We start from the raw sequence: 22,078 nt of genomic DNA on the forward strand, positions 1-22,078 counted from the left end.
CGATTGCATTTTCTGCTCTTCACCGCTACAGAAGGCTGAAAAACCCGTAACAGAGTTAGAAATAGAAAGACGGGTAGCTTTACACCCTCCATGGCGATGAATGTGTCCTTTATCTGCATCTTGCCCTTCATTATCTAATGTCTACCTTTCTTATTCTCCTTCCTGCCTTACTCTGTGCCTGCACGTACATCTGTTCACATACATTCACATACATGTTACAGGCTCGGATCTGCATGTGAGAGAGAATGTATAGCTTTGGTTTTGAGATTAGATGACTTTGCTTAATATTACACAGTCTAAATCAGTCTATTTTCTTGTGAATTTTGTGAGTTCCTTTTTCTTTGGTGACAAATCGCATCCCATTTTATATATGCACCTTATTTCCATTATCCATCCACCTGCTCATGGACAGCTAGGGTTGGTTCCATTCCCTTGCTTTAGTGAACAGCCAGCCATAGACACCAGGGTGCACACACCCCGGTGGTCAGGTATGGACTTCTCCGGGTGTGTGCCCAGGAACAACTAGCTGGGGCATACGGGAGTTCTACTTTTAGTTCTTTGAGGAACCTCAAGTTGATTTCTCTTTGAGGAACCTCATTTCCATAATGAATATATTAATTTACAACCTCACCACTGGTAAATATGGATTCCCATTTTCTGTTTTGTTTGGGGTTCGGTTTGGTTTTTGTTTTGTTTTTTCCGTACTGCTTTAAGCAACATTCTGGAAAAAGTGAAATTTCACATCCTTTGTTGGCAAGGAGGACTGGGATGAGCAAGCCCCGCCACAGAGGAGTCTCTGTTTGCTCTAGAGGAGCCCTTCTCCCCATTCAACCTTGAGCCCCATTCTGTCTTCACCAAGATCTCCTAGGTCCCTCTCTCTGCTTCCTGCAAATCCTTCTGCCAGCCTTTCTGTCCCTACTATGTGATATTCAAGCTTCATGTGCCCTTCTGCATGTATTGTCTGGGGGCCTTGTTTTGGCTTTTAGCAGCGCAGGCAAGGGCACTATGGCTTGTAATGGTTTGTGAGCGGGAAGGGCACTGGCCTCTTTCCAGCCACTCTGAAGACCCTGAGCATCTGCAGAGCTGCTTCAGTCAGTCACACCTCGAGGCCACGCCCTTTCTCACTGCAGTCCTCAGTTACCCGCCCCCCAAGCCAACCACTGAACCTGGATTACAGTGTTAACATGTTAATACGTAGCTGTCCACTGAGCCTGTGGCAATGTCGTGATCCCCAGAAGTGCGACTATATAGTTGGGAGCACATAGCTGTTCAGTTCTATGGTGTATCTGGTCCTCAGGCTGGTGAAGCATTTGGTGAGACTTCGCCACCTGTCCCTTTCTCCCCCAACCTCTTATAATGCGGCAGGCTGTGTTTAGATAGTGGGACTTTGGAAGATACTGAATTTAGACCAGCCTGACACCAGGGCCCTTTACTGAAGTTCTTTCCTTCTCTGCTCAACATTCAGTTCACGGGGCAGGGCGGGGGTGGGACGGGGAGAAACACACAGGGCTTTCCCAGCATGCATGGTAAGCCATCCTTCCTGTGCTATCCCAGAGTGCAGCACAAAGCCTCCTCCAGATGACCTGCTCTGGCTGCGGTATTGCATCTTCTACTTTTTCTTTTTTTTTAGCGCCGTCCAGTCAGGCAGAGAAGGAGTTGACAGAGTCTCCTGCAACCTCCAAGCGCATCTCCTTCCCAGGTAGCTCCGAGACTCCACCCTCTTCGAAGAGGCCAAAAACATCAGAAGAGGTCAAACCAGAACAGGTGAGGCCAGAGGGGTCTGCCGTCGTGGGGGAGGGCTTTAGGTGCTGCATGGGGTGCCGTAGATGTTGATGGGAGTGAATGCTCTTTGGGTGTGGTTATTTTCGATGTTGGTGGGAATGAATTTCATGGTGCTTGGGGAAGGACCAGACACCATTCTGGGAGGGAACAGAGGATTCGGTCTGAGTGGCGGGTGTGTCCCCACAGATGTACCAATGTCCCTACTGCAAGTACAGCAACGCTGACGTGAACCGGCTGCGGGTGCACGCCATGACGCAGCACTCGGTGCAGCCCATGCTCCGCTGTCCCCTGTGCCAAGACATGCTCAACAACAAGATCCACCTCCAGCTGCACCTCACCCACCTCCACAGTGTGGCCCCGGACTGCGTGGAGAAGCTCATTATGACGGTAAGGTGGCCTGTGCGTCTCCTTCCTTCAGAGGTCAAAAGCCAGGCAGTCACATGAGCAAGATCTGCCTGTTGGCCAAGAAAGCCAGGGTGAGGGAATTGTTCCAGTTCCGTGACCAAGGTTTTGCTGTTCTCATCTTGCACTTGGTGTCAGTGTGGCAGGGTTGTGGCCCCAGTTCAAGAGGTCATTGTTCAGTCTCCAGGTCTTTATTGCATGGTCTGGGGTCTGTCTGGCTCCCCCATTCATTATGACCTTTTTCACCCTCAAAGCCAACTCTATTTGAAGAATTTTGACACATCCCCATGAACAGATGGGGAAACTGAGTCTTAACAAAGTCACTCAACCCCGTGTGTCACTTGTCAGCTGAGATTCAAACCCACGTGTTTCACTTCTGGGTATGACGCTGGAGTGTGGGACCTTCTCAAGTTGTTCTCAGAGGAGGAAAATCATCCATTTGGCTATGACATGACATGCTGGTTCATGAGTGCAGGCTTTACATCTGGACATGAGACTGTTGTGCCCGTGTGCATTGAAAGGCTAACTCTTAATGGCCCTCATGGACATGGCCGAAAGATCAGTACTGACCATAGTGTGAAAACTTCAAAACACTGTACCTGGTAGCAATGTCATACTTTCGGCTATGCTAGGACAGCTAGGAAAGTCCTTTCTGGTCACTGTGGGAGAAACAGCAGAGCTTATCCCCACCTCTAAAGGAGCATTGGTCCAGCAGTGGGAGAACAAGCCCACACAATTGATGGTTCATGTGGAAATTCCCAGAGACGTAGTCCATTCTGAGTCCCATGTTGAACGGGCAGGTTGCAGGCCCATCACTTTGAGGCATCTCCAATTCCATTTGGTTATGTAAAATTAATGAGTCGTGTTGTGTAAGGATGTTTGGTCATGATGATTGACATACCAAGAGAACAGGAAACAGCCAATGGAAAACTCTAAAATAGCATAGGCTGAGCTTTCAAGCGTGAATTTACTTTCCATGGGCATTTTCAGATAGGCTGGCAAATCCCAGGGAAAGATTCTCTGTAAGTGGATTGGGTCTTCCTCCTGGGTAGGCGAGGGTTTCTGCATGGCAGGTTTCCCAGGCAATTCCCACCAGCTGTGGAAATAAGAAGGGCTTTTCCCAGGCCTCATCTCACTTTCTGCATGCCTAGAACCCTGGAAACTGAAAGAACAAGAAGAGGCATGGGAAATAATCATTCTCTTTACTTAGCTACATTTTTCTTCTGCTTGGATGGTTGTTTTTGTTGTTTAATATGAATCTAGTATAGCAACTGTGGACCTGAACTAATCTCCATGCCTAGTATACATTAGATAGTAAAATATAGTTTTTCCTCCCTCTACTATGTACGTTGTATTCCAGATACCCAGTGTAGTTCATGTTTATGTTTTATTTATTTAGTTTGGTGTTTCAAGGCAGGGTTTCTCTGTGTAGACCTGGGTGTTCTAGAACTCACTTTGTAGACCAGGCTGGCCTCGAGCTCACAGAGATCCTCTGCCTCTGCCTCTGGAGTGCTGGGATTAAAGGTGTGCACCACCACCAGCCAGCTTAGGTGGTCCTGTTTCATAACAGAACCAGAAAGGCAAATTTTAAGTGATAATTTTCATGATCGCTATGAATCTTTGCCAGTGAAATCTTCAAGGGCAGTTATCACTGCGGTGTTGCTTGGGTCCCAATCTCTCAGGTAGTTCTAGACATTACCCACTAAATAGCACTCTGTTGAGAAGTGATTTTCAGCCTTTTAAAGAGCAATGAAAACAAGCCCACAGCCACCCCAGCCTGCTCTGTGCACACTAAATCTCAGTAAGCCCTGTTGCGGGCCCTCCTGGTCACAGTGAGCAGATACAAAAGCATGCACGACAGTGTCAGGGAACACGCAATACCCTGGGAGAAGTAGCTGCCTGGCTTGTTCTCGAACCCCCGCTGATGAGATTGTGTAGGAGAAACCACTGCCTCAAACCCGATACTTTGCATAGAAACCCCACGTGCCTCGTTTTCCAAAGACAATAGAGATGTTTTCTAGACGTTTCTGAGAAGTGTGCAAATTATGGGAAACATGCTGGTTCCAGGAAATGAGTTTGCTGGTATCGGTGGGTAATAGATTGTGAAGGGAAGCTGAAAGTCGTAGGATGCATGAGAGATGCGAGTGTCTAAGTGCCTCCCTCCACTTCAAAGCACGGTGTGGGGGTGCTCTAATGTGCCGCTGTCTGCCTGGGAAGCCGGAGTCGTGTCGCGGCTGTCCCAGGGACCGGTTCTTCCGATCGTGAGGATGGTTTCACAAGTGATGTGTTTCCCTCTCCATCCCAAGCAGATGAACCACGAGTACTGAGGGGGTCTGCAGCCAATCTCTAGGGTGAACCCAGAATCCTCGTTCATGACTAGGCTCCTAGTCTTGAACGGGGGCCAGAGCTGTTCTTGTGAAAAGTTTGGTGTTAGAACAGAATTTGTAGTCGTTCTTCAACTAAGTGATGCTAATGAACCTGTGGCTGCAAATCCTGTCCCTGAAGGGTATTTTACAGTAATTTTATTAGAAAATTGGCCCTGGGAAAGTATTGGTTAGGCTTCCTGACAGTTTATCTGTTTGTGCGTAGCCAAGTGGAGCAGGCACTCAGAAAGCAGTGTGATGAGGGTGTCTCTTCACCAAGTCAGCCTCCTGGGTTTCCCGTGAAGGGGTAGCCAGCGTGTCTGCTCACTCAGCCTCCAAGAGGAGGAAGTCGTGCCGTGTCTTGGATCCTGGACAGCAAGGCAAACGGCAGTGAGCAGAGCAGCTCAGGCAGGCAGCTTTGGCTGCAGAATAGGAAATGCTGGCAAAGGCTTCCAGATGCACCATCTCCCGGTGGATGCAGGACACAACCAGGGTATCTAAAGCTAGGCGTTCTGAAGAATTTTTATTCAGTCCCAGGAAGTGGCTTTGTATTGGGTTTCAGTCCATCTGAGAGTAAATTCTGCCCTGATAAATGGAAGTAGGTGACTTTGTGCAATGTCTTTCCGTTCCGTTGTAAGTGGAGAGTGTTTTGAGGAGGCTTCATTTAATAATACCTTATCAGACAGCTTTCAGGAACCTGCAGTGTCTAATATGTCTGTTGCTATGGTAACAGCTGCTTGCTTATGCTCTGCATCTCATATCTATGTCTTCCATGGGTCCCCTTCTTTTTACTGATGAGGGGGCTTGGAAAATGCTCTCAGCTGGCAAGGTTTGCAGCCCCGGCCCTCCACTGTGGAAGCCGCACCCACAGCCCCTCACTTCTGTGTGGCCTGGTGGCAACAGCCCAAAGGGGATCTTTTTACTGAGGATCTCTCCAGCTGCAGGGCAATGAGACAAGGGCCCCTCTCTGCATTTGGCTGGGCAACCCCCATCCCCATGTTGATTTCAAGAAACCAGGTCTTATTCCCAGACCCGCCGAGGCTTCAGATTGAGGGAAACCGTGGCACTTCTACCCTGTCCCTGTATTTTCCTTCTTTGGGGGTGGAGGAGGATGAGCACCTAGGGACACATGTTTCTTGGTCCTAAATAAGAATGGGAAAGACCACCCACCAGGCATTTCAATACTCTTAAATCATTCTAATTGATCAGTGTCTTCTAAGTGACAGGACATAGCCCTGGGATCCTAGATCATTAATATGGGGACATTTTCTTTGTTCCTTAATCACTTAACAAAATGGGACCTCACAGCTGCAGTGAGGCTGAGCCAGGAACACCTTTTCCTGTAGCCCTCCCTCTTCCTCCTCTTTCCTGGTCCACCATTATTCCGTGTTTTATACACGCCCAGATGTCTCTCCTGTGTTTCTGGCCCTGCCTCGCCTGGGGTTTTCTCTCAGCCTCTCTTCCGGGGACAATAGTTTTGTCTCCTGTGATCTTTAAACAGCATCTCTGACTCTCTCCACTCCATGCATGTGGGGAATCTCAGGGGCAGGCTCCCCCCTCCCCCACAAGGGGGCTCTTCTGCTCCCTCTGGCCCCGGGGCTCTCACACCCACCAACCCATCAGCTCTTTCACTGTCTCCGTCTCAGAGGAAAGTAATGAAAATAATCGGGCTTCATTAATTCCAAGCCCTGTGAGATGATAGCCATTTGGAGCCTGTTTGCCAATTAGATGGTCTAAATTAGAAGTGACCTTGGTATATTGCCACTGCCTGCCTCTCGGGGTCTAATGAAGCTATGCTCTCCAATTCTTTCTTCCCCAGCTCTCTCGTCTGTGTGTACACACATGCACGTGTATAACTGTTTGTGTTTCTTGACTCCCCCCCTCCCTGTCTTAGCAATCTTTCTCATTCTCAGTTTTTAAACTCAGGTTCTGGTCTATGTTTTTATTCTGGTCTGCATAAATGTTAGTGTAGCCTACAGTTTTGTTGGGGGTGTGTGTGTGTGTAGGTCTTAGGCATTATAAATAACTATATAAACAGCCATGTAGGAGCCATTTTGGAAGGGAAACGGGTGGGGAGGAGGTGGAGGGGCGGGCCAGTGAATTCAGAGGTACAGGTGGGCAGAAGAGTGCACCCCAGCGTCCTCTGGCACCGTAGGCCAGCGGCCGTCCAAAGCAGTAGATATTTCAAATAGAAGCCTTTCAATGCTTCTTGAAGAAGTGATAAATATTTGAGGAGATGAATATGCCAAGACCCTCATTTGATCAGTACAGAGTATATGTGTTTTGAAACGTCATGTTGAGCCCCATACATTTATACAGTTGTATATGTCAAACTGTTTTGGAAGTAGGCCAGGTGGTACACATCATTTCCATGCCAGCCCTCAGGCAGGAGGATTATGAGCTGGAGGCTTGCCTTGGACTATGTATGGCATTCTGTATCTTAAAACAATAAAATTCAAAAGTATGCTATTATTTTTAAGACGACCCATAGACAGAGACAAGGTCCCGCAGAGACTGTGCTGCCGTGTCTCACCTGCAGTGAGAAGGACGTAAGGAAGGGGGCGCTCTCAGGCTCTGCTAAGTTTTAAGCTCATGCCTAGTTGAGACAGAGCCTGTACTTCATTGACCAGGACAAAGAGGGTGACTCAGTCCAAACCTCAGGAGATCTGTCCTAAGGCTTCTAGTCTTCTGCCCTCTGTTGTGTTGGTTTCCACTGAAGAGTGATGGCTTTGAGACTTCCCTGGAAATCTAGGTCTTGGCAAATCTACCTGTCACCTGGGTAGCTACCCTTTCAGGGGATGCTCTCTCAGTGAAGACTGTCGCCAGGTTCCTCAGGGTTTCTGAGACGATAGCTCTATGTTCAGCGTATGGAAGGTGTTGATTATATTGATCCAACCTCGGCTCCTTTTCTTGAGGTAGTCTTTGCTGTAAAGAGGCCACTCGTTTGTTTCCCAGCTGCCCTGCAGCTCAGACCCAAAATAATCACACAGAAACTGTATTATTTAAAACACTGTTTGGCCTATTAGCTCTAGCTTCTTATTGGCTAGCTCTTACTTATTAATTTAACCCATTTCTATTAATCTGTGTATCACCACGAGGCTGTGTCTGACCATGTAAAGTTCGAGTATCTGTCTCTGGTGGAGCTACATGGCTTCTCTCTGACTCCGCCTCCTTTCTCCCAGCATTCAGTTTAGTTTTCCCCACCTACCTCTATTCTGCTCTGTGAAGGGCCAAGACAGTTTCTTTATTAACCCCACAACCTACAGAGGGGAATCTAACATCAAGCCTTAACAGAGTGATGGATTTCTTACTATGTAGACCTTCAACACCCATGACCTGCCGGCTGGTGAATCTGTCTGACTGCAGTTTTCCCAAAGAAATGACAAACAGCAGCAATCTCCTCAAACTGTGGTGGGAACCAGAACTCCTAAGACCCTGGGTATACAGGATGCATTCTTGGTTCTTTGGGGTCCACTCACCACACAGAATCTTGAAAGGGATTTATTTACAATCCAAAATACTGAACTAGGAGGAGGTTAGACATAGGTATAGTCATGAACTATACCTAGTCTAGTTGGCCGAGGGAGGTTTACCTGAGTCCATAGATTTCCCATTAGGGAACCTTTGGTTCCTTGACATTGTGTGAGGTACTCTGTGTTCACAAATGTTTTTCCTGGAGGCTGCAATTTTCACTGGACATCCTGAGAGGTTGAGGTCTCCCAGGCGACTCTGGGTGGTGCGCTCCTTGGGAGCAGGAACCCTGTATTGCCACTGCATCTCGCCGGCAGAAGCAGAGATTCTGCCCGGTGGCTGGTGCTGGTGAGTGGAAGACAAATGAACAACCAGAGTCAGCCAAGGCTCTTCGAGACTGCCTTGGAATTGCTTCTTGGCTTGATGTGACACTCTTTGGGTTCTGCTGTTACATGAGAGGGAGGATTGAACTTTAGCCTTGGAGTTGGACGCCCCATTTCTCTTTCCAACCATGTCTGTTCACTTGTGAGGGAGATTTTAAAGCCTCTGCTTCCAGATTTTCAGTACCTACTTCTCAGCCAATGGTTTCTCCCAGCATTCCCTTCACCTCAGCATATTCTGGAATATACTTAATTTGGCCCAGAAGAGATGGGAAGAAAGCAGAGGGTCATGGCCCAAGCCAGTCTTTTGGGGAGTAATAGCTCAACTGATTTTTTTTTTCCTAACCAGAAGAACTCTATCTTAATGTTGAGTCTGTTTAAATATTCATGGCCAAGAGATGTGACTTAACGTGTTTGGTATTTCTACATAGGCGGGTATCATAGTTCCTGGTGCTGCACTACAATACCACGACCAACAGCAACTTATGGGAGGGTGACTTTATTTCGACTATGGCTCCATCATGGTGGGGAGGCATGACAGCAGGCACGGGAAGCTGAGGGGTCACAACCACAAACATGAGGGGGGGAGGGAATAAGGGAGAGAGAACAGAGGTGGGGTAAAGCAATAAATCCTCTAAGCCCACCCCTAGTGATACACTTCTTCCAGCAAGGCTGCACCTTCTCAGCCTCCAAACAGCACCAGTAACTAGAGACCGAGTGTTCAGATATGTCTGCCTACAGGAGACTTTTCTCATTCAAACCACCGCAAAATGGTCATCAGAAAAAAAAAAATCAGTCCTATGTGCCTAGGTGTCGGAGCTGATTGCTGTACTGGCCGTATTTGGAGGTGTGGATGGGTCTGGAGGGCAGGCACTTGAGGAGGAGAAGGGGTGGCAGAGAGCAAGACGAGATGTATTTATGTGTGGCCTGCAGAAAAGTCGGTGGTGGGGTCCAGTTATTGCAGGGTCTCAGAGATGTGGCCATGTGTAGAATGGCTGCTGTGCTTGGGCCATGGCCAGGTTAGACCCACTGTACACCCAATGCTTTGATGCAACCGCTGGAAGAGAAAGCCCTCCCAGATCTTCACTCTGCATAGTTGAGGGACTGAGGAACTAGGCCCACAGAGACTGTGGCTGTGACCTTCTGAACCTTCGGTGCAGTCCAGGAGCCAAATATGATTGGAAGACATTGGCGGCCAAGGTGACCACTGAGGGATGCAAAGCTCTGGAAACTGAGAGGAGGAGGAAGAGACACAGGCCTGGAAATACTAACATTTGGGAACTGATGGGGGCCCACAGGTGATCTACACAGTGAGGCAGTTTCCTCATCAACCCTGGTTCAGGCGCGAGCGCCCGCCTGCACACAGACCCTTAGTTCCCTTCAGGGATCTTCCTCTTTGCCTCCTGGGGATTCCTTGCCTATTAAATTTTATATGCTGCCTCCCCAGGACAGGTTAGGCATAGTGCAGACGAGACAAGGCATGTAGATAAAAGTCACTCCTTAAACACACATGGGGCAGGAGTTCCAGGTTTGGAGGCCAGATTAAGATGCGGAGGAGCACGTGAGGTTGATGATTATATTTCGGGGAGAGTTAATTGATGGAAGGTGAAGGCAGACAAAGAACCGCTGCTTACTGCCTTCTTGAATCCCAATCAGGAATTATGATTAAAGTCGCAGCGAGACAACAGAGGGCTGATGAATTGGTGTCTTTTTTCCCCCCTTTTTTTGCCGTCATTCACACTTGATTGACTTCAACCTTTCAAGTGCAAAAGTCTCTCTTTTCCATTATTATTCATAGCCATCTGAGTTTTTCTAATTAAAGTGTATGAAAACAATTACTGATCCGTCGTACTGAGTCTGCAAGAGGGGTTGTCTGCCTTACTGTAATGCCTATAAAAAGCCCATGGTTTTCTATAATGATGTGCAGCTGAGGTGTTAGATAATTTTATTCTTTTTTACTCTGTAGGGCTTTTTTTTATTTCTCATGATTCATTTTTCATAATTCCTAAAGATCCCCAAAAAGGACTGATCCTGCAGCTACAACTGAGAAAAAAGGTGGTGGGGGGGGCTCTTTTTCCCCCGCTCCCTTTCTCCCCCTCTTACCCCCAACCTCGTGCTCTCCCTTGGCTGAAGACGATAAATTAATCGGTGACCTTTCACTCCTTGGATTCCCGCTGGACTCCCCGACCACACTGGTCAGAAATGCTTTCTATTAAAAAGAAAATAGACGGAACGAGTTTGGCAGTCTCCACTCCACTGTGGACCACGCAGCAGCAGCTCGCTCTAAGCAGGTGCCACAGGCATGTGTGCAGCGCAGCTGTCTGGGGGTTGGGCCCGTGCCCCTCCCATTCACCTACCATACACATGCTCTTCCTAGCACCGGGCTTCTCAGGACCCTTCCTTCTGTGGTTCACCTGTTGCTTAAGGGGCTGAAGAAAACTGTCACACACCTAAATGTGACCTCTTTTTGGTTAATGGTCACAGTTGTTTGGGTCTCCTCTACTTGTAGAGCCTTGCTGACACTAGAGAACACGCCAGCCGCTATTTGAAGAAGGCTAGGATCTTACAGTCATTAAAATATCTTTTAAATATTAATTTTAATCAAAACTCTAAGTGAAATTATTCTTGCAGCAAAGCTTTGTCTGATTGGTACAGCAGGGCCTCCAGGTGGGGCCTGTTACCATGTTACTTCTCCCCCAATTGTCAAGTTAAAGACCGTTTCTAATTCATTTGGAATTGTTATTGCTGCTGGATTTTCCTGCCTCATGGCAGGCAAAGAAAGAATACTCTTATTTTCCCCCCTTTTAATCTCGAGAATGTCACACGTGTATACGATGAGATATGATCATATCTACTCCCCCTTTTGGTCCTCCAACACACCATCCATGTCCTCACTTAGCATGCCCCCTCCCCAGTGAGGTAGGTGATCTACAGGACCCACCTCAGACTCAGCTACGGGCATGGGTCGTTACTGGGAAAGGGAGAATCATTTGATTTTTTTTGAAGACGTGGCCTCTGGTGGGTTGTGCATGCAACTTGGCGAGATCGTTGCTTTTTAGATGGAGAGCCCTTATTCCTTTCCCTGGGTACTGAAGGCCTGTGATAAGTTGTTGGGATTGGCTTCTGGCCACACAGCAGGGAGGCAGAGAAAAAAGTCTGAGGATCTGACCTAAAATGTAGCTACTTAGATCAGGGCTAATTATGGAAATGCTCCATTAGGGGCTAACAGCCCAGTCTCAAGGTCAGGGAGGGTGCCCTGTTGTAGAGCGCTGTGCAGAATTAGCTGGATGGCTGGGATCCTGGGTACAGGTTCCCTCTGATGCTGTGGACCTTAGGCACAAAGGCTCTGGATGAAATTCTGACTTCAGTGAGTTACAGAGAATGCTTGTTTGTGCGTGCTCTTGGCTTGTAAAGAGTTGTGGTGTTTCCTGGAAGATCTGCCAGTGTGTCTGCTTGTCCTAGCTTCCTCCCTTTGTTCTCCTCTCTCCTTACCCTTTCCTTCACTCTGCCTCCCCTCCTCTCCTTGCCTGAATACATTTGAAAACAGTGCTACAATGCTCCCTGCTTCAAGATTACCATGTACTTTACTAGGTATGATTTAATTAGGGCCCTTATTATGTTTTCAGCAGCTTAAGGTGGGCCTTTCAACTTATCTACCTAATTGGCTGCACAAGAAGTTTCACAGCCCATGACAAAACATTGTCAGTGATCAAAGTCAAAATTCTGCATAAAAGAAAAATATTAATAATAAGATTATTCTTCAAGTGTGCACTGCTAATTATGTCCAGAATGTAACCGTAGAAACACTTTTGACTGATGGGAGCTCTGTCTAATAAACATGAGTCTTCACTGAGCTATGAAAAGTGACACCGGCAGCTTAACACTGGTGAAGGCTAATTCTGCTTATTAAATAATTTTTAAACCTTTCGTATTTTGTGTCCATTCCCTCCGCGATCTGACTCCTCTTGTTTCTCTGCTTCTTCCTCCTCAGGTGACCACTCCTGAGATGGTGATGCCCAGCAGCATGTTCCTCCCTGCAGCTGTTCCAGACCGCGACGGGAATTCCAGTTTGGAAGAGGCAGGAAAGCCACCTGGTTAGCGACATTCATCTTTTTACTCCTGCAGACTGAAGCGAGATGAATTCTTGGGCCAAAATTTTTATGGGGCAAGGGGACTAGGGATTCTTTAGAATAGATTCTGGGTGAGCGGGGCTGAGGGGCTCCATCATCAAAACCTGTACACTTGAGGTCTTAGCATGTGTCCTGTAGACAGTTTGTTCACATGGTTCAACGATAAAGGACTGCCTGAGATCTCGTAAGATACTGTTATGGGACGTAGGTCCCCACAGAGTGCTCAGTTAAGGACCAAGTCTCGAGAGACCTGCCGTTCAAAGATCTTAAGGTTCCTTTGTTGTCTTTCTTGCTGCCTTTGCATAGCATTCTTGGAGTCTTCTGGAATTACCTTTTTGTAAGTGAAACGTAGCATTTGGAAGGACCGTGGCCACGGATGTGTCTCCTACAGTTGTCATGGCCACAGAGTGGTTCTTAGGTCCCCGCGAAGCTCTCCTGAGTCTTGAACACACTCTCAAGGACATCTAAGGCCGACACTGCAGATGCCTGGCCTTCGTCCTTGTGATGTGTCCAGGTGACCTGGGAAGAGCCAGAGCACTTACGGATATGATGATCTCGTTTAAGGGGGGGGGTGTGATGCATTTTTGGAATCCTTACTGCTTACCGAATAGAGCTGACATTCTAAAGCCACACTAATACTTACCTGCTAGCATTAGCAAGGACCTGGATTCAGGAAACAGCGATGCTAAAAAAAAAAAGAGTCACGTTAAACATGAAACTAAATGCCCTTAAGAGACCCCAAAATGTGTTAGCCTCCTCACGACTTGGGACAGCACTAGTGTAGGTGACAGTAGATCTAATGTGCTAAATTTTTATGACAAAAAAACAGTGATCGTAAAGGATGCCGTTAAGATCACAGTAACCTTCAAACTGCCTTTCGGGAAACTGAGGCTTCTGAGTCAACTAAATACTATTTAGAAGGTCCGTTACATGACTCAGATATGGTATGAACTGAACCTGTTTGTATCCTCCTATTCACCTCTGTTCGCGCGCTCCTTGTTTATGTGTGCATTCTAGAATCTGGCCCTGTGGAGAGATGCTGGCACCAGGTCAGGTGTTTCCTGTATTCATAAAACCTGGCTAGATGAACGGCCCTGAGCGCCACCCTGGGAACAAAGCCTTCTTTCTCTTTGGGCTTGACATGTCTCCTCTTTTTTTTTTTTTTAAACAGAAACCTCAGAGGATCTGGGAAAGAACATCTTGCCGTCTGCAAGCACAGAGCACAGTGGAGATCTGAAACCCTCCTCCGCCGACCCCGGCGGTGCAAGAGAAGACACGGGCTTCCTCTGCTGGAAGAAAGGGTGCAACCAGGTCTTCAAGACCTCTGCCGCCCTCCAGACCCACTTCAACGAGGTGCACGCCAAGAGGCCGCAGCTGCCTGTGTCGGATCGCCACGTGTACAAGTACCGCTGCAACCAGTGCAGCCTGGCTTTCAAGACCATCGAGAAGCTGCAGCTCCACTCTCAGTACCACGTGATCAGGGCTGCCACCATGTGCTGCCTTTGCCAGCGCAGTTTCCGGACTTTCCAGGCCCTGAAGAAACACCTCGAGACAAGTCACCTGGAGCTGAGTGAGGCTGACATCCAGCAGCTGTATGGTGGGCTTCTAGCCAACGGGGACCTCTTGGCAATGGGAGACCCCACCCTGGCCGAAGACCACACCATTATTGTTGAAGAAGACAAGGAGGAAGAGAGTGACCTGGAGGATAAGCAGAGTCCAACAGGCAGTGATTCCGGGTCAGTACAGGAAGACTCAGGTTCAGAGCCAAAGAGAGCTTTGCCTTTCCGAAAAGGCCCCAACTTTACCATGGAGAAGTTCCTAGACCCTTCCCGCCCTTACAAGTGTACTGTCTGTAAGGAGTCTTTCACTCAGAAGAATATCCTGCTGGTGCACTACAATTCCGTCTCCCACCTGCATAAGTTAAAGAGGGCCCTTCAAGAATCGGCAACTGGCCAGCCGGAGCCCACCAGCAGCCCGGACAACAAACCATTTAAGTGTAACACTTGCAATGTGGCGTATAGCCAGAGTTCCACGCTGGAGATCCACATGAGGTCTGTGCTGCACCAAACCAAGGCCCGAGCAGCCAAGCTGGAAGCGGCAAGTGGCAGCAGCAGCAACGGGACTGGGAACAGTGGAGGTGTGTCCCTTAGCTCCTCCACGCCAAGTCCTGTGAGCACCAGCGGTGCTAACACCTTTACCACCGCCAACCCAAGCAGTGCTGGCATGACTCCAGGCTCCAACCTGCTGAGCCAGGTGCCCACTGAGAGTGTGGGGCTGCCGCCTCTGGGGAATCCCATCAGTGCCAACATCACTTCCCCTCCAGAGCCCAAGGAGGCCAACCGGAAGAAGTTAGCGGATATGATTGCTTCTCGGCAGCAGCAGCAACAGCAGCAGCAGCAGCAGCAACAGCAGCAAGCTCAGACACTGGCCCAGGCCCAGGCTCAAGTGCAGGCGCACTTGCAGCAGGAGTTGCAGCAGCAGGCTGCCCTGATTCAGTCTCAGCTTTTTAACCCCACTCTGCTTCCTCACTTTCCCATGACCACAGAGACGTTGCTCCAGCTGCAGCAGCAGCAGCATCTGCTCTTCCCTTTCTATATCCCAAGCGCAGAGTTCCAGCTCAATCCGGACGTGAGCCTGCCTGTGACCAGTGGGGCTCTGACACTGACGGGGTCAGGCCCAGGCCTGTTGGAAGATCTGAAGGCTCAGGTCCAGATCCCACAGCAGAGCCACCAACAGATTCTGCAGCAGCAGCAGCAGCAGCAGCAACAACAACAACAACAGCAGAATCAAGTCTCTCTTTCCCAGAGTCATTCAGCCCTCCTTCAGCCAAGCCAGCACCCCGAAAAGAAAACCAAATTGGCCATCAAAGAAAAGGAAAAAGAAAGCCAGCGAGAGAGGGAGGGGCCAGAGGGGGTAGAGGGTAACACAGGACCAAAGGAATCACTGCCAGATGCCTTGAAGGCCAAAGAGAAGAAAGAGTTGGCACCAGGGGGTGGTTCTGAGGCGTCTATGCTCCCTCCGCGCATCGCTTCAGATGCCAGAGGGAATGCTACCAAGGCCTTGCTGGAGAACTTTGGCTTTGAGCTGGTCATTCAGTACAATGAGAACAAGCAGAAGGTACAGAAGAAGAACGGAAAGACGGAGCAGGGCGAGAACCCGGAGAAGCTTGAGTGTGACTCCTGTGGCAAGCTCTTTTCCAACATCTTGATTCTAAAGAGCCATCAGGAACATGTGCACCAGAACTATTTTCCCTTCAAACAGCTGGAAAGGTTCGCCAAGCAATACAGAGAGCACTATGACAAACTGTACCCGCTGAGGCCGCAGACCCCAGAGCCGCCGCCCCCGCCCCCGCCTCCTCCTCCGCCCCCACTTCCTGTGGCACCCCCCCAGCCAGCTTCTACGCCAGCCATCCCGGCATCTGCGCCACCCATCACTTCACCCACCATTGCCCCGGCCCAGCCCTCCGTGCCTCTCACCCAGCTCTCCATGCCGATGGAGCTGCCCATCTTCTCCCCGCTGATGATGCAGACGGTGCCGCTGCAGACTCTGCCAGCTCAGCTGCCCCCTCAGCTTGGCCCGGTGGAGCCTTTGCCCGCCGATCTGGCCCAGCTGTACCAACATCAGCTCAATCCGACCCTGCTCCCGCAACAGAGTAAGAGGCCACGCACCAGGATCACCGATGACCAGCTCCGTGTGCTGCGGCAGTATTTCGATATCAACAACTCACCCAGTGAGGAGCAGATAAAAGAGATGGCGGACAAGTCTGGCTTGCCCCAGAAAGTGATCAAGCACTGGTTCAGAAACACTCTGTTTAAGGAGCGGCAGCGCAACAAGGACTCCCCGTATAACTTCAGCAACCCACCCATCACCAGTCTGGAGGAGCTCAAGATCGACTCCCGGCCCCCGTCGCCAGAACCCCAGAAGCAGGAGTACTGGGGAAGCAAGCGGTCATCGAGAACAAGGTTTACCGACTACCAGCTCAGAGTCCTTCAGGACTTCTTCGATGCCAACGCTTACCCGAAGGACGATGAGTTTGAGCAGCTTTCGAATTTGTTGAACCTCCCCACCCGTGTCATAGTGGTGTGGTTTCAGAACGCCCGGCAGAAAGCCAGGAAAAATTACGAGAACCAGGGAGAGGGCAAAGATGGAGAGCGGCGCGAGCTTACGAACGACAGATACATTCGAACGAGCAACCTGAATTACCAGTGCAAAAAGTGTAGCCTCGTGTTTCAGCGCATCTTCGATCTCATCAAGCACCAAAAGAAGCTGTGTTACAAGGATGAGGATGAAGAGGGGCAGGATGACAGCCAAAATGAGGACTCTATGGACGCCATGGAGATGCTCACCCCTACCAGCTCCTCCTGCAGCACCCCTATGCCCTCCCAGGCGTACAGCACCCCAGCGCCCTCAGCTGGCACAGCTCCCTCTGCATTCTTGCAGCTCACCGCGGAGACGGAGGAACTGACCACCTTCGGTTCTAAAGCAGAGGCGAGCGACGAGAAGCCAAAGCAGGCAGACCCTCCCAGCGCACAGCCAAACCAAACCCAAGAGAAGCAAGGACAGCCAAAGCCAGAGGTGCAGCAGCAAGAGCAGCCAGAGCAAAAGACTAACGCACCTCAGCCCAAGCTCCCACAGCTGGCTGCCCCCTCCTTGCCGCAGCCGCCTCCGCAAGCACCCCCTCCGCAGTGCCCCCTCCCCCAGTCAAGCCCCAGCCCCTCTCAGCTCTCCCATCTGCCCCTCAAGCCCCTCCACACATCAACTCCTCAGCAGCTGGCAAACCTACCTCCTCAGCTCATCCCCTACCAGTGTGACCAGTGCAAGCTGGCGTTCCCATCCTTCGAGCACTGGCAGGAGCATCAGCAGCTTCACTTTCTGAGCGCACAGAACCAGTTCATCCACCCGCAGTTTCTGGACAGGTCGTTGGATATGCCTTTCATGCTGTTTGATCCCAGTAACCCCCTCCTGGCCAGCCAGCTGCTCTCGGGGGCCATACCTCAGATCCCCGCCAGCTCAGCCACTTCTCCTTCCACGCCGACCTCCACGATGAACACTCTCAAGAGGAAGCTGGAGGAGAAGGCCAGCGCGAGCCCCGGCGAGAACGACAGCGGGACGGGCGGAGAAGAGCCTCAGCGAGACAAGCGTCTGAGGACGACCATTACACCAGAACAGCTGGAGATTCTCTACCAGAAGTACCTGCTGGACTCGAACCCAACTCGGAAGATGCTGGATCACATCGCCCACGAGGTGGGCTTGAAGAAGCGCGTGGTCCAGGTGTGGTTTCAGAACACCCGAGCCCGGGAAAGGAAAGGTCAGTTCCGGGCTGTGGGCCCAGCGCAGGCCCACCGGAGATGCCCCTTTTGCAGAGCACTCTTCAAGGCCAAGACTGCCCTCGAGGCTCACATCCGGTCCAGGCACTGGCACGAAGCCAAGAGAGCTGGCTACAACCTGACCCTGTCCGCCATGCTGTTAGACTGTGACGGGGGACTCCAGATGAAGGGAGATATTTTTGACGGAACTAGCTTTTCCCACCTCCCCCCAAGCAGTAGCGACGGTCAGGGTGTGCCCCTCTCGCCTGTGAGCAAAACCATGGAGCTGTCCCCCAGGACTCTTCTCAGTCCCTCCTCCATCAAGGTGGAAGGGATCGAAGACTTTGAAAGCCCCTCCATGGCCTCGGTTAATCTGAACTTCGACCAGACGAAGCTGGACAATGACGACTGCTCCTCTGTCAACACCGCAATCACGGACACCACTACGGGGGACGAGGGCAATGCCGATAACGACAGCGCGTCGGGAATAGCGACCGAAGCCAAATCTTCTGCACCCAACGAGGGCTTGACCAAAGCGGCCATGATGGCAATGTCCGAGTACGAAGACCGACTGTCATCTGGTCTGGTCAGCCCAGCCCCGAGCTTTTATAGCAAGGAGTATGACAATGAAGGTACAGTGGACTATAGCGAAACCTCGAGCCTCGCGGACCCCTGCTCCCCAAGCCCCGGGGCAAGCGGGTCTGCAGGTAAATCTGGTGACGGCGGGGATCGCCCCGGGCAGAAACGTTTTCGCACTCAGATGACCAATCTGCAGCTGAAGGTCCTCAAGTCGTGCTTCAATGACTACAGGACACCCACCATGCTGGAGTGTGAGGTCCTCGGCAATGACATTGGACTGCCAAAGAGAGTTGTTCAGGTCTGGTTCCAGAATGCCCGGGCGAAAGAGAAGAAGTCCAAGTTAAGCATGGCCAAGCATTTTGGTATCAACCAAACGAGTTACGAGGGACCCAAAACAGAGTGCACTTTGTGTGGTATCAAGTACAGCGCGAGGCTGTCTGTACGCGACCATATCTTTTCCCAGCAGCATATCTCCAAAGTTAAGGACACCATCGGAAGCCAGCTGGACAAGGAGAAAGAATATTTTGACCCCGCCACCGTGCGCCAGTTGATGGCTCAGCAAGAGCTGGACCGGATTAAGAAGGCTAACGAGGTCCTTGGACTGGCAGCTCAGCAGCAAGGGATGTTCGACAACGCCCCTCTCCAGGCTCTTAACCTTCCTACCACGTATCCAGCGCTCCAGGGCATTCCTCCCGTGTTGCTTCCCGGCCTCAACAGCCCCTCTTTGCCGGGCTTTACTCCATCCAACACAGGTGGGTCCTGCTCCTGGTGATTGTTTTCAGAGTTCGGTAGGCAGACGCTCAGTTTTATTATGAGGGTTACCAATGCTCTGGGTGGTGGTCAAGTAGGAGGCTTGCCTCTCTAGCCCCCTAAAGGAAACACAGTGACAGGTCCTATTGCAGTTCCCATCCAGCCATGTATCTCTCCCACCCCCCCCCCCATCCCCCGCCAGTGGGTACTTGGATTCCTGGGACTCTCCTGTGCTGCAATGGAAGTGCCCACTTGGGAGGATGTCCTCTGACATCACTCTCAGGGTGCCCGTTGCTAAGAAACATCTGACATACTAATTTCCAACCTTGCGGTCATATGATCCCACGTAGGTAATTGTTATAAATAGAAGACCAGGGAATTGCCTAGCTGAGACTGTATTGGCCCCGGTAGCAGCTGCCTGGAGATACCTGAAATCAACCCTTTGTCCTCACGCATGTAGTCTCACACACCTTTCCCAGAGCAGGAAGCCGCTCTTCGTGCTGGGTGCTTCCTCCACCGGTTCTCTTATATTGAGAACAGTGTTAATCTCTCAGACAGGTGACTACTGTGTGCTCCAGGGCTCCTCAGCCGCCCTCACATTCTCTCTTCCCTCACACTTGCTTGTCTGGAGGCACACACGTGTGCTGCTTATATGGACTCTTAAGGATGGGGACTTTTGCAGTTCTTTCGACAGATGTTCCTTTCTTGTTCCTCCTCATCTGTCTTCACCCGTCTTCGCAGCCCTCCGAAACTTGCCCTTCTCCTCCAGCATCCTGCGAGGATTAGACACATGCTAGTGAGTCCCCTCTACAAAGGTCTGTGCTAACCAGCCCACACACTAGACCCCCACAAGGCCGCCTCGTCTTCCCGTCTTCCCAAAGCTTGAGGCTTCAGTTGGCGTCCCTAGAGCAGTCCTAGTTCAATTAACCTAATAATGCCAGTGGTGCTTAACAGAGTATAAGCTACTGCATTCCTGCTCTCAGTTTCTTGCTAAAGAGAACAAGAAAAGAAAGCATTAAGACAAAGGCTTTGCATAAATATATCACACAGACTGATGTTGAAGCCAGCAAGACATAAGCCAGGAAGCAAATTGAGGCAAGTGGTCAGACATTTGAATGATCCTTGCAGCCTAGGGCACTGGCAGGAAGGCCCAGTATGCAAGATATAGTGGCTTGAAAATAAGAGAATCGAGATGAGCAAGATGGCTCATTGGGTAAAAGCACTTGCCATGCAAACCTGATGGCATAATTTTGATCATCAGAATGTACATACACACACACACACACACACATAGAATCTGATGCATTGGCACACATCTGGAATCCCAAGAGTCCAGATGAGAAGTGGAAACAGGAGATTCGCCTAGAAACATATGGGCTAGCTAACCTGGAAATAGCTGGGCAGACATAAGAGAGACCCTACCTTGACAGGGTAGAAGGTGGGAAATCATTCCCAATAGATGACCTTTGGCCTTGACGTACCCACCATAGCACATGAACACCTCCCGACAACAAAAGTTTTAAGGTAGTCTTAGAATGTCTGATGTGTGGTGCCCTTGTCTTACAGATGGGAAATCTGAGGCCCAGAGAGGTCAAGACCATTCAGCAAGCCACGGGGCGGTGGGGAGGGAGAGGGAGCCAGAACTCCCACCCACCCAGGCCTCTGGGCTCCCAGTGCTAGGTGCTCTTCCACAGCACCCAATACGAGCCAGTCAGTCAGCAGGTGTAGGTGCTACCTAGGTTCTGACCACTCAGAGTGAACTGGAGAAACAAAGCTGTCCTCCTCAGGGCAGCCAGATGTCCCCCAGCTGTCAGCACCTCAGCTACCACAGCTCACAAAACACTGGACCTGGCATGGGAGGGAAGGAGCTTGGGTTCACTAAGCAGTTACCGCATGCCAGGCCCGATGCTAAGGTCTTTTCTTGTGGCCATTCATGCAGCCCCTGCCATCTTGTACTATAGAAGGCTGAGGTTCTAAGGAGTCTCCTAGGGAACCAAAGGTCACACATCTGATGTGTGTCAGCTGCCATCCGCACAGGGTCAGCCCAACTCCACAGTGACTGAGTTTCAGGGGGATGAAGTACCTGGCCCAGTTCTGATCTTACAGATCAGAAACCCAGCGTTAACGGCAGTAGAGTGTGAGTCCAGCCAGTGCGGAGCCGGATAAACAGCAGGGCTTCAGGGAGTGCTCCTCCTTAAAGTGTGGAGCTCTTGGTAGTCCATCAGTGGAACACGCGTAAGGCCTTCTGACCTGAACCTTTCTTTCTCTTGAAAGCAGGAAGCCATGGCTGTGGGCCAATTCTCAGACATTCCTATTGGCTCTGGTCCCAGACCTCAAACCTGGAGCAGGCCCCACTGCCTACCAGCACACAGAAAGCCGTGCCCTAAGCTCGGAGCTTATAACCCCCACTCTGCCTCACTTGTACCAGCTCATCCAACAAGCCTTGAACTTTTCTCAGTTGCCAGTTGCATCTTCTCACCCAGCCTCCTTCCCTAGTGTACATTGAGGAAGTCGGAGTTGCCCTCAGTGGTTGTACTGAGGGAAGCTTGGGCTCTCTTGGGATTAGTAACCTTGTTACTCACTTCTGTAATATGGAGGTTTTGATACACTGTATCGTTCAAGTTGGAAATGAACACAGTTTTCATCCATGTCTGGGCTTCAGAGTCCTCCCCTTCCCCCATGAAGACAGTGTTGTTTTGCAACCTCTGTCTCAGCTTTCTGGGAGAAGGCAGTCCTGCTCCAATACTGAGGAGCAGCGATGTGTTCCTGTGTTCCGTGATACACCGTCTTGTTTTTCAGCTGTGGTAAATGTGGAGGTGTTCCGAGGTCTGTTGTCTGCGCCTTTTCTCAGCATTATGCATTGTCCAGTGAACTCTGCCTCTTTCCGGCACATGCTCTCTTAGGCCCTGGCGTGC

The 22,078-nt window shown here is 50.4% G+C and overlaps 1 protein-coding gene across 1 annotated transcript in view; it reads left to right on the forward strand.

The window, feature by feature from the left end:
* Nucleotides 1–22,078, forward strand: part of Zfhx3 (zinc finger homeobox 3) — a 155,784-nt gene that overhangs the window by 126,941 nt on the left and 6,765 nt on the right. The window contains exons 5-8 of the mRNA XM_041650527.1: nucleotides 1,631–1,764; nucleotides 1,969–2,169; nucleotides 12,390–12,492; nucleotides 13,700–19,165. Coding sequence (XP_041506461.1) covers nucleotides 1,631–1,764; nucleotides 1,969–2,169; nucleotides 12,390–12,492; nucleotides 13,700–19,165 — 5,904 coding nt within the window. The remainder of the gene's footprint in view (nucleotides 1–1,630; nucleotides 1,765–1,968; nucleotides 2,170–12,389; nucleotides 12,493–13,699; nucleotides 19,166–22,078) is intronic.

The sequence above is a fragment of the Microtus oregoni genome, unplaced genomic scaffold, assembly GCF_018167655.1.
Source record: "Microtus oregoni isolate MIOR12 unplaced genomic scaffold, Mior012 000004F_ref0000308, whole genome shotgun sequence".
In the NCBI taxonomy this organism is placed as follows: domain Eukaryota; kingdom Metazoa; phylum Chordata; class Mammalia; order Rodentia; family Cricetidae; genus Microtus; species Microtus oregoni.